The 12,897-nt window shown below is 35.3% G+C and overlaps 1 protein-coding gene across 2 annotated transcripts in view; it reads left to right on the top strand.

Moving 5' to 3' along the window:
- AK9 (adenylate kinase 9) overlaps nt 1–12,897 on the top strand; it is a 229,600-nt gene that overhangs the window by 116,436 nt on the left and 100,267 nt on the right. For both annotated transcript variants that reach the window (XM_055261102.2, XM_063631005.1), the window contains exons 18-19: nt 6,599–6,755; nt 7,434–7,548. In XM_055261102.2, coding sequence (XP_055117077.2) covers nt 6,599–6,755; nt 7,434–7,548 — 272 coding nt within the window. The remainder of the gene's footprint in view (nt 1–6,598; nt 6,756–7,433; nt 7,549–12,897) is intronic.

Below are 12,897 nucleotides of genomic sequence, written 5' to 3'. Positions count from 1 at the left end.
AACCCAGTTAGACAAAAATAAAGAAAAAAAAGTAATAAAGTCTTCCAGAAATATGGGATTATATATAGTGTCCCAACCTACTAGTTATAGGTATTCCAGAGGAGAAGAAGAAAAAGTAAAAAGTACGGAAAACCTATTTGTGGAAATAATTTAAGAAAACTTCCTTAATTTTGTCAGAGATCTAGACAGCCAGATATAAGAAAATAAGAAAACTATGGTAAGATATAGTGCAAGAAGTACCTCACCAAGGCATATAGTCATCAGACTATCTAACGTCAATGTGAAGGAAAAAAATATCCTAAAATCAGAAAGAGATAAGCATCTAATCACTTATAAAAGAAATCCCGCCGGGCACGGTGGCTCATGCCTGTAAAACCAGCAGTTTGGGAGGCTGAGGTGGGCGGATCACGAGGTCAGGAGATCGAGACCATCCTGGCTAACACGGTGAAACCCCATCTCTACTAAAAATACAAAAAATTAGCCAGGTGCAGTGGCAGGGTCCTGTAGTCCCAGCTACTCAGGAGGCTGAGGCAGGAGAATGGCATGAACCTGGTAGGCAGAGCTTGCAGTGAGCCAAGATAGCACCACTGTAGTCCAGCCTGGGTGAAAGAGTGAGACTCCGTCTCAAAAAAAAAAAAAAAAAAAGAAATCCCATTAGAATAACAACAGACTTCTCACCAGAAACCTTACGAGCCAGAAGATATTGGAGTCCTATTTCTGGTCTTCTTTAATCCTTTTCCTGTTTGCCCCTAGAATACTCACTGGTGGCAATTGCAGCTGCGGTGTTTACCCTGATATAACTTTGCCATGAAATAACCTCGCTTTTATTATTATTTTTGTTTTGCTCTAGTATAGCAACTTTGGAAATAAAAGACATCATTCTATTTATAGCATTCTGTTTTTAGTAGTGGTATTTCCATTTACAAAATATAGTAATTCTCGATTGCTGAAAATGTCAAATCCTAGAAAATGTAGCATTCCTACACATGATGTTAACATCAGTCTCAAACAGTTTTTGGCAAAAGATTCATTTCATGAATCCAATTTTTCTGAAATAGACAATTCTGATGATTCAGATGATTCTGACATTAGTTCTGTTTAGAAATAACTCCAGTTTTTATACTTTATTTTCACATTGAAAAGCAGTCAGATTTGCTTCAGCCTCAGAGTTCATTTATATAAAATCAGATGAGTGCTGGCAGTGAACTGCACTTCTTTTTTTCTAAATGGGAAAAGGGTTTTAAAAAATGCCAGGCAAGAATTTTATATCCTGCTAAACTAAGTTTTATAAATGAAGGAGAAATAAAGTCTTTCCCAGTAAGGGAAACAGTAAGGGAATTCATCACCACTAAACTGTACCTACAAGAAATGCTCAAAGGAGTTCTAAACATAAAAGCAAAAGGGTGATATTCAGCATCGTAAAAACACATGAAAGTATTAAACTCTTTGCAAGTATAAGACCTCTTTGCAGGTCTTATAATGCAGTTGCACAATCGAGACTGTAAAGCAAGTAGGTAATAATTAACATGACAAGAGGCTATCAATACTACATATAATACTAACATTAAACATAAATGGGCTAAATGTTCCACTTAAAAGATACTGGCTGATGGAATGGATTTTTTTTTAAAAATCCAACCATGTGCTGCATACAAGAAACCCACCTAACTGGTAAGTACATTTACAGAGTCAAAGTAAAGGGATGGAAAAAGATACTCCACACAAATGGAAACCAAAAACAAATAGGAGTAGCTATACTTATATCAGATAAAACAGATACTAAATCAACAATAGTTAAAAAAAGACAAAGAAGGTCATTATATCATCATAAAAGGATCAATCGCACAAGAAAATTGCCATTTTTAAATATATATCCATCGAACACCACAGCACCAAGATTCATAAAACAAATACAACTAGACCTAAGAAAAGAGATAGACAGCAATGCAATCATAGTAGGGGACTTCAGTATTCTGCTGACAGCACTGGACAGATCATTAAGGCAGAAAATCAACAAAGAAACTCTAGGCTTAAATTGGACTCTAGACCAAATGGACCTAGCAGACATTTAAAGAGCATTCTACTGTACACCTGTAGAATATTCATTCTTCTCATCTGCCCATGGAACATTCTCAAATGACCATATGCAAGGCCACAAGGCAAGTCTCAAAAAAATTTTAAAAATTGAAATCATATAAAGTACCTTCTTGGACCAAAGTGGAATAAAACTAGAAATCAATACCAAAAGGCACCCTCAAAGCCATATAAATGCATGGAAATTAAATAATCTGCTCCTGAATGATTGTTGGATCAATGATGAAATTAAGGTGGAAATTTTTTAAAGTTTTGAAACAGATGAAAATAGACACAACATACCAAAAGCGTTTGACATACAGCACAAACAGTGCTAAGAGGCAATTTTATAGTGTTAACAGCCTACATCAAAAAGAAAGATCTCAAATTAACAATGTAACATTGTACCTCAAAGAACTAGAAAAACAAGAGCAAACCACATCAAAAGCTAGCAGAACTGAATGAAATTGAGACCAAAAAACATTGCAAAGAATTAATTAAAAGTTGTTCTTTGAAAAAACAAGCAAAATTGATAGCTAATCAAGTGAAAAAGAGAACATTCAAATAAGCAAAATCAGAAATAATAAAGGTGTCATTACAACTGATGCAACAGAAATACAAAAGATCACTAATGACTACCATCAGCATCTCTATGCATACAAGCTGGAAAACCTAGAGGAAATGGATAAGTTCTTAGAAATATACAACCTTCCAAGATGAACTAGAAGAAATAGAAAACCTGAACAGACCAATAAGGAGTAGTGAAATTGAATCAGTAATTAAAAATCTCTCAACAATAACAAAAAATCCCAGAGCTGGATGGTTTTACAGCCAAATTCTGCTAGATGTTAAAGGAAGAACTGCTACCAATTCTACTAAAACTGTTCCAAAACATCAAGGAGGAGGGAATCCTCCCTAACTCATTCTGTGAAGCCAGCATCACTCTGATACCAAAGCCAGACAAGGACACAACAAAAAAAGAAAGCTATAGACCATTATTCTTGATGAACATAGATGCAGTTGTCCTCAATAAAATACTAGCAAACCAGATTCAGGAACGTATACACAAAGAAAATCCAGCATAATCAGGTGGATTTTATTCCAGGGATGCAAGGTTGATTCAACATACACAAATCAATAAATGTGATTCACCACATAAACAGAATTAAAAACAAAAGCTATGTGATAACATCAATAGATGCAGGAAGAGCATTCAATAAAATCCAGCACCACTTCATAGTTAAAAACCCTTACCAAACTAGGCATAGAAGGAACATACCTCAAAATAATAAAAGCCATATATAACAAACCCAATGCCAACATTATACTGAATGAGGAAAAGTTAAAAGCATTCCCCCTAATAACTGGAACAAGACATGGATACCCAGTTTCACCACTACTGTTCAACATAGTCCTAGAAATCCTAGCTATAGCAATCAGGTAAGAGAATGAAATAAAAGGCATCCAAATTGGAAAAGAGGAACTCAAATAATCTCTACTGATGATATGTTTCTATACCTAGAAAACCCTAAAGACTCTTTCAAAAGACTGCCAGATTTGATAAATGACTTCAGTAAAGTTTCAGGATACAAAATCAGCGTACAAAAATTAGCATTTCTGTACACCAATAACAGTCAAGCTGAGAACCAAATCAAGAACTCAATCCCATTTATAATGGCTATGAAAATAATAAAATACCCAGGAATACATTTAACCAGGAGGTGAAAGATCTCTACAGGGAGAACTACAAAATGCTGATGAAAGAAACCATATATAACACAAATAAATGGAAAACATACCATGTTCATGAATCAGAAGAATGAATATTGTTGAAATGAGTATACTACCAAAAGCAATCTACAGATTTAAGGCAATTCCTATAAAATTACCAATGTCATTCTTCACAGAATTAGAAAAAATAATAATGAAATTTATACAGAACAATAAAAAGAGCCCAAATAGCCAAAGTAAACTTAAGCAAAAAGAATAAAGCTGGAGAAACCACATTGCCAGACTTCAAATTATACTACAAGGCTATAGTAACCAAAACAGCATGGTACTGGTATTTTAAAAAGACACTTAGATTGATAGAAAAGAATAGAGAACCAAGAACTAAAGCCACATACCTACAACCAAGTGATCTTTGACAAAGTCAACTAGAATATACACTGTGGAAAGGACACCCATTCAATAAATGGTACTGGGAAAACTGGAGAGCTATATGCGGAAGAGTGAAACTGGACCCCTATCTCTCACCAGACACAAAATTAACATGGGTTAAAAACTTAAATGTAAGACCTCAGACTATAAAAATCCTAGAAGAGAACCTAGGAAAAACTCTTTTGGACGTTAGGCAAAGAATTTATAACTAAGTCGTCAAAAGGAAATGCAGCAAAAACAAAAATAGACACATGGGACGTAATTAAAAGTTTCTGAAGAAATAATTAACAGAGTAAACAGAAAATCTACATAATGGAAGAAAACTTTTGCAAACAATGCATCTGACAAAGGGCTAATATCCAGAATCTATAAGGAACTCAAACAACTGAAGAAGAGAAAAACAAATAACCCCATTAAAAAGTGGGCCAAGGACATGAACAGACATTTCTGAAAAGAAGACATACAAGAAGGCAGCAAACATTGAAAAAAGTCCTCAACATCACCAATCATCAGAGAAATGCACATTAAAACCACAGTGAAATAGCATCTTACTCCAGTCAGAATAGCTATTATTAAAAAGTCAAAAAACAGATGTTGACAAGGATGCAAAGAAAAGGAAATGATTTATACACTGTTAATGGGAATGTAAATTAGTACACCTTTATGAAAATAGTATAGAGATTTCTCAAAGAACTAAAAATAAGACTACCATTCAACCGCAATCCCATTATTGAGTATCTGCTCAAAGGAAAAGAAGCCCTTCTATCAAAAAGACACCTGCACTAGTATGCTTATTGCAGTGCTATTAACAATAACAATGCCGTGGAATCAACCTAAGTGTTCATTAGTGAAGAATGAAATCATGTCTTTTGCAGCAACATGGATGGAACTGGAGGCCATTATCTTAAGTGAAACAACTCAGACACAGAAAGACAAATACCGCATGTTCTCACAAGTGGGAGCTAAACAATGTGTACACATGGAAGCAGAATATGGAATGATGGACAATAGAGTATCAGAGGGGTGGGGAAGTGGTGGATGATGGGAGCTTGCTTGGCTGATACAGTGTGCCTTGCCCTGGTGATGGATGCACTGAAAGCCCTGACTTCACCACAGTGCAATATATCAATGCAGCAAAATTGCACTTGTAACCCATGAATATACACAACAAATAAATAAAGTTGAATGAGGTGGAGAAATTATAAGTTATATCTCAATGTTGTTTTGTTTCAAACAACAATTGAAACATTGTAAAATTGTTTGAAAATTTGTTTCAAAAATACAATTTCAAATTTGAATGGTTAAATTTGTATTAACCACTTATAGGTCTTCTTCATAGCTTTCCTTTTTCCCTAATTCTTTCATGTTAAACATTTCAAAGTGCTTAAAATTCTTTTTTAAAAGACTGCTCATTCAGATAATAATTCAAAAAGCAAAATGGACATAGTGGTGCAAGCCTGTAGTCCCAGCTACTCAGGAGGCTGAAGCGGGAGGATTGCTTCAGAGGGTAATATTGGCCCTCTTGACATCTCTTCCCCTTTGACTTCTAATATTTTGTGATTACCTAATGGTACACAAACTTGTTTGAAGCTCTCAGAATTGGTGTTTTCATAGATACACATTACTAATTTCCAAATATGTGTTGAAACTATTGCTATTGGAGAGAAGCGGGAAGACAAGAATTTAGCAGAATTCTCTAAGCACCTGCAAGGTTTGTTTTGTTGTTTTGACTTCGTGCTTCCTACTGCCGTCAGTAGGAACCATCTCAGTACCTTTTAGCTCTCACACTGAGAAATGAAAGCAGAAGAGAAGTGAAGGATGTTGTCACTGAAAAGGCAAGCTGGACCAGGGGCTTTCTACTTAGAGTGATCCAGGCATTGTCATCACCTGGAAGCATGTTAGAAATGTAGACTCTAGGGCCACACCTCAGACCTTCTGAATCACAATCTGTCCTCTGAGTATTATATAGCAAAAATGTAGTATTGTATTTATTTCACAAAGTCTTTTCTTCCCTTTGTTAACTTTTGTTGTTGTTGTCTCATTAGAGACAGGGTCTGACACTGGTGCAGTGGCACAATTATAACTTACTGCAACCTCAAACGCCTGGGCTCAAGCAATCCTCCTGCCTCAGCCTCCTGTGTAGCTGATACTACAGGCATGCACCACTGCGCCCAGCCTCCATTGTTAACTTTTTAAACTTACGATTTTATTGCTTTAAAATTAAGTTTATCTTTAAAAATTGTCACCCTTTTTTTCCTTGTGAAAGAACTCAAAAGATACTTCAGATCCACAAAAATTACATATCAAGGTAGCATCCTTGACTTGTCAAGCTATGATAGTAATATCAGTGTACAATTTTTCACAGGTAATGGAAGAAAACAAGGATAGGTTTCCTGGTGCCCCAAAATATGGAGGCTGGATTGTGGACAACTGCCCTATTGTAAAAGAATTGTGGATGGTCTTAATCAAGAAAGGAATTATACCTGATTTGGTCATCTATTTATCAGATACAGAAAACAATGGTTGGTAAATATTTATTATGTAAATTTGAAAGTGAAGTTTTTATTATTGATAGTTTTGGTTAAATATAGAACGGACAACTCTCCACTCTTCCTAGATAGAAATACCCACCCCAGCAATCCCTGCAGGAACTAGAGGTACACAAAATGAGGCTTCCATGTACTGAGAAGGTGGCCAGGAATAAGTGCCGGATGGTTGAATGTTCTAGCTGGCCGTTGTAATTGTTCTTTAAAGCTTACAGTTTAGCACTCACACACACAATTAGAAGCTATAACTTCTAAATGAATAACATATAAGGCAGAGGGCAAAGATTAAATGTTAGTTCCTCTTCACCTCAAGTAGGAAAAATGAGGTACATAAATTTAGCAGAGCCAAATTTTAATTATTCTGTTTGCCTCTTAAAGTAAGATATTCAAAATGGGAATTTCCAGGGGAAAAATAAAATATACTACCTCTTTTCATGTTTTACTTATTTATACTGTATTCATACATACCTTTTTAAAAAGAATTTAAGATGGCCTATTAATATTTTAAAGGATCTGGGCTCTATTTAGATACATGCTTAAAGGAAAATATATTTAGATATAGGCAGAAATAATGTTTGTGTTAATCTTCAAAATACATCTCACTGTATTTTATAAGCTACAAAAGTAATATTAGTCTCTTTATCTGTATTTCAGGAAAATGTTTATTTAATAGAATATATTTACAGAATAAATCTGAAATTGACTCTAAGATTTTAGAAAGATTATTAGAAGAACTACAAAAGAAAAAAAAAGAGGAAGAAGCAGCCAGGTAAAATCTGCCTAGAATGATAAAACAGATTAATGTATCTGTTATAGCAGTTAAATATCTTCTTGCAATTATGGAATATATTTAATATTGAAATGATAATTTATTAACTTGATCTGATTCTAGTTAATTTTAAGAAAAGCAGCGATTTCACAAATACTTCCAGAATCTCTAAAGCACACAGTTGTGGATGTTTTCACAGCCCATATCAAACTTATTCTAAATCAAGCATCTGCTCTTAAAAGACACTATTAAAAAAATAAGCATGGGTAAGATATATATATATTGTTATGATATTTATCTGTGACTTAATTTTGTTAACTAGTATTTACAAATTGAAGAAATAATATGATGGGAAGCAAATGAAAATATATAATACTCATGCGACATGACTAAAATCGAAAGCCTGACTAAGTTCTACACATGGAAAGACAAGGCTAATTATTTATGTTTGACAGGTTTAACATTGAGGGCTTATTCTCTAATCTGGGTATAATAATGACTTTTAAAAATGTGACCACACAGTTATCTGTTCATGGCAGGGGTCAATACTAAACTTTAATAAACTGTAAGTCCTTCAGATTGAAGAATAAAATATTAAAAGAAACAATGACTTAGTTTGCTAATTGTTCTTCCTTACTAAAAAATTCTCTTTAAATACTTTACATTTTAATTTGTCCACTGGGATTTCTACTATTCAAAGTAATAAAGGCCTAGATATTTAAGAATTAAATTTTTCTGTGTAAATCCATGGAACTTCCTACTATTGATGATGGCACCTATGGCTTTCTTAAATGCTATTTCCTTTTCCCTTTCAAATATTAGCTATTTGAGCTGAGGCTTAGGAGAGCTCTTTAAACCCTAGAAATGAAGAAGCTGGGAGGTGGGTAATTACAGAGGTAGAGAGCAGTTTAACTGATATGTGTGTCAGAGGATTTTATTTTTTAGTGTTCATTATTCATTTAAGCTAGTCACTCCTTTAGAAATTTAACATAAACATATGTATGATTTAGTTAAATTAGTTAGTAAAATTATTATGTGATATATTGACCAAACAGTACTTTAATTCAGACAATAATTACAAACTTATATTCCCTTTTAGCTTTGAAAACTTTTCTTACAAATCTACTAATTAGCTACAATCAGCTATACTCAATCTACAGATCAGCTATAATCTGTTGATAATTAAGGAATTACTTAATCTTTTTCCAGTGTGTGAGAAATAGTCCAATCTTTGAGAACAGATGGAGATCTCAACATAAGAAAGAGTAAAACAAAGTCGATGTGATTTCTAGACTGGAGATCTGCTGCATTTTAAATATATTAAAAATGTGTATACCTTTAACTTTTTTTAGAAAGGAAAAGATACCTTCTCCACTTTCTCTCAATTCTACCTTCACCTCTTTTACCATATGGAATTCTCTAAGTTATTTTTATAATCAATCTTTACTTCTTTTGATTCTAAATTTTTAAGTCTTTATAAACTCCTTAATGTCACCTGCCCAGATTGAAGCAGGCTTTTCTATGGTTTTATATGCTGATTTTTAAAATTCAACATGAGTTTTTCAAAACAAACTTTTTTCCTTTATACTTCAGAAAATAAAATTTAAGATGGTTTTTAAAAAACTGTCAGACACTCACTTAAAGGCCTTACAGGTTGGTTAGAAAAGAGAGGAACTTAACAGGATTAAGAACTGGATCTTGATCAAATATCCAAAGACATGCTGAATTTTACAACTTTTCCAGCATCAGTTTCCAAATGTGCTAGTCAAATGGCAAGATAACTTCTGTCATATTGTTAGTCATTGGATCTTCTATCCAAGTGGGTTACAGAAATTTCTAAGAACTGGCAGCAAAACTCTTCCTTGTTCTGTTCAGGTCTTAGATTCTCAGCAGCAACATACTTGATCCAGGACTTGGATAAGAAAGATGTCACAAAGAGCCCCATCTGAGGTACAGGCATAGCTAGGAGATATTGCAGGTTTGGTTCCAGGCCACCACAGTAAAGCAAGTCACATGAGTTTTTTTGCTTCCCAGTGCATATAAAAGTTATGTTTACACAATATTGTCATCTATTAAGTGTGCAATAGCATTATGTCTAAAAATGTATATACCTTAATTTTAAAATGCTTTAAAAGAACGTGGTGATGATCATCTGAGCCTTCAGTGAGTCAATCATTTTGCTGGTGGAAGGTTTTGCCTCAGTGTTGATGGCTGCTGACCGATAAGGGCAGTGGTTGCCAAAGGTTGGGGTGGCTATGGAAATTTCTTAAACTAGGACAATGATGAAGTTTGTTGCATTTATTTATTACTCTTTCTTTCCCAAAATATTTTTCTGTAGTACGTAATGTTGTTTGATAGCATTTTACCCACAGTAGAACTTCTTTCAAAATTGGAGTCAATCCTCTCAAACCCACCACTACTTTATCAACCAAGTTTATGTAGTATTCTAAATTTTTTGTTGTAATTTCAACAGTGTTCACAGCATCTTCACCAAGAATAGATTCCATCTCAAGAAACCAATTTCTTTTCTCATCCATGAGAAGAACTCTTCATCTGTTCAAGTTTGATCATGAGATTGCAGCAATTTAGGCTTCACTTCTAATTCTAATTATCTTGCTATTTTCACTACATCTGCAGTTACTTCCTTCATTACAGTCCTGAACTTATTAAAGTAATCCATGAGGGTTGGAATCACCTTCTTCTAAATTCCTGTTAATGTGGATATTTTGACCTCCTCCCACAAATCATGAATGTTCTTAATGGCTTCTGCAAAGGTAAATCCTTTCCAGAAGGTTTTCAATTTACTTTGCCCAGATCTATTAGAGGAATCACTATCTATGGCAGCTGTAGTCTTATGAAATGTGTTTCTTAATAATTAGACTTAAAAGTCAAAATTACTCTTTGATCCATGGGCTGCAGTATGGATGTTGCATTAGCAGGCATGAAAACATTCATTCTCCTTGTGTGTCTTCATCAGAGCTCTTGGGTGACTATGTGCATTGTCAATGAGCAGTAATATTTTGAAATTAATCTTTTTTTCTAAGCAGTAGATCTCAACAGCAGATAAAATACTCAGTAAAGCATGCTGTAAACAGATGTACTGTCATCTAGGCTTTGTTCTATTTGTAGAGCACAGGCAGAGTAGATTTAGCATAGTTAATTAGGGGGCCTAGGATTTTTGGACTGGGAAATGGGCATTAGCTTCACCAGCTGCACAAGCCCTTAATAAGAGTGTCAGCCTGTCCCTTAAAGCTTTGAAGCCAGGCATTGACTTCTCCTCTCTAGCTCTGAAAGTCCTAAATGGCATCTTCTTCCAATAGAAGCACGTTTTGTTGACATTGAAAAATCTGTTGTTTAGTGTAGCCACCTTTATCTATGGTCTTAGCTAGGTCTTCTAAATAACTTATTGCAGCTCCTACATCAGCACTTGCCTGCTTCGCCTGGCACTGCACTTTGATGTTACAGAGATGGCTTCTTTCCTTAAGCCTCATGAACCAACTTTTGCTAGCTTCAAACTTTTCTTTTTTTTTTTTTTTTTTTTTTTTTTGAGACAGAGTCTCGCTCTGTCGCCCAGGCTGGAGTGCAGTGGTGCAATCTCGGCTCACTGCAAGCTCCGCCTCCCGGGTTCACGCCATTCTCCTGCCTCAGCCTCTCCGAGTAGCTGGGACTACAGGCGCCCGCCACCACGCCCGGCTAATTTTTTGTATTTTTAGTAGAGACGGTGTTTCACCGTGGTCTCGATCTCCTGACCTCGTGATCCGCCCGCCTCGGCCTCCCAAAGTGCTGGGATTACAAGCGTGAGCCACCGCGCCCGGCCAGCTTCAAACTTTTCTTCTCCAGGTTCCTTGCCTCTCTCAGCCATCACAGCATTGAAGCGAATTAGGGCCTTGCTCCTGATTAGGCTTTGGCTTAAGGGAATGTTGTGGCTGGTTTGATCTTCCAATCAGACCACTCAAAAACTTTCTCCATATCAATAGTAAGGCTGTTCTACTTTTGTATCATTAGTGTATTCACTGGAGTAGCACTTTTAATTTCCTTGAAGAACATTTCTTTGGCATTCACAACTTGGCTAACTATTTGCACAAGAGGCATAGCTTTTGGACTATCTCAGCCTTCAATATACCTTCCTCACTAAGCTTAGCCATTTCTAGCTTTTGATTTAAAGTGACAAATGTGGGGCTCTTTTTTTCACTTAAAAACTTAGAGGCCATTGTAGGGTTATTAATTGGTCTCATTTCAATATTATCGTTTCTTAGAGAATAGGGAGACCTGAGGAGAGGGAGAGAGTCAAGGGATCAGCCAGTCAGTGGAGCAGTCACAACACCCACAACATCTATCAATTAAGTTCACCGTCTTATATAGACATGGTTCATGGCGCCCCAAACAATGATAATAGTAACATCAAAGACCATTGATCACAGATCACTGATAAATAATAATAATGAGGAAGTTTGAAATAGAGTTGCTCAATGCAGGGTTGCCACAAACCCTCAACTTGTAAAACAAAACAAAACAAAACCAAACAAACAAAAAAACAAACACGATATCTGTAAAGTGCAATGAAGCAAAGCACAATAAGGCAAGGTATGCCTGCAGAACAACTGCCCGTTCACACACAGACAAAATGGGAAAGGAGTTCAGAAACAACACTCAGTAGCCTCAGAGGGCTGAGTCATGAGCAAAGAGAACTTGAATTATGCCAAGACTTCCAGCAGGAACACAGGATTTGGAATGCAGTGAGAGAATGTCCTCCATTAACAGGAAGCCGACCTGCTGGGAGAAGAGGTGTAGTAATGTCTTATGTGTAACTAGCTTTCAAAAGAAGGGAAAATGGATGCAAAGAATGTGGAGTATGAGAAAATAACAGGTCTGAGGAAAGCTGTGCCCCCAGTGTATGCTGCTGACATGAATGGGCTCTTCCTTAACTGATGAATACCTGATATAATTTTTTGTTAAAATTTTTTAAAGATTCAGTCAACATTCTTTTGTATGTTTCTTTGTGCAGTAGTATTCCTCTTTCTGAGGGCTAAATTCCTAGATATAGAATTTCTAGATCAAACATTTTAATTTTTAATAAATGTTGCCTTTCTCCAGCATTTTACTAACTTTCCGTCCACCTTTCTTTACCATCGTTAAGGCAGGTTTGGTGCTTCAATCCTAATGAAAAACAGATTCCCTGTAGGTTTTTAAGTTTCCATATTCCAGGTCTTTTTAAATTTCATCACTACTGTATTAAAAATAAAATAATTAGGGTTTTTTTTCTTATTAGAAAGATAAATTTACAAATGTTCTGCTTATTCAATATAGAAAAAATTTTAATGCAAAAAGTTAAAGAAAACTTAAAACTCT

The sequence above is a fragment of the Symphalangus syndactylus genome, chromosome 2 (genome assembly GCF_028878055.3).
Source record: "Symphalangus syndactylus isolate Jambi chromosome 2, NHGRI_mSymSyn1-v2.1_pri, whole genome shotgun sequence".
Classification (NCBI taxonomy): Eukaryota; Metazoa; Chordata; class Mammalia; order Primates; family Hylobatidae; genus Symphalangus; species Symphalangus syndactylus.
This window is presented reverse-complemented; position numbering and strand designations above follow the sequence as displayed.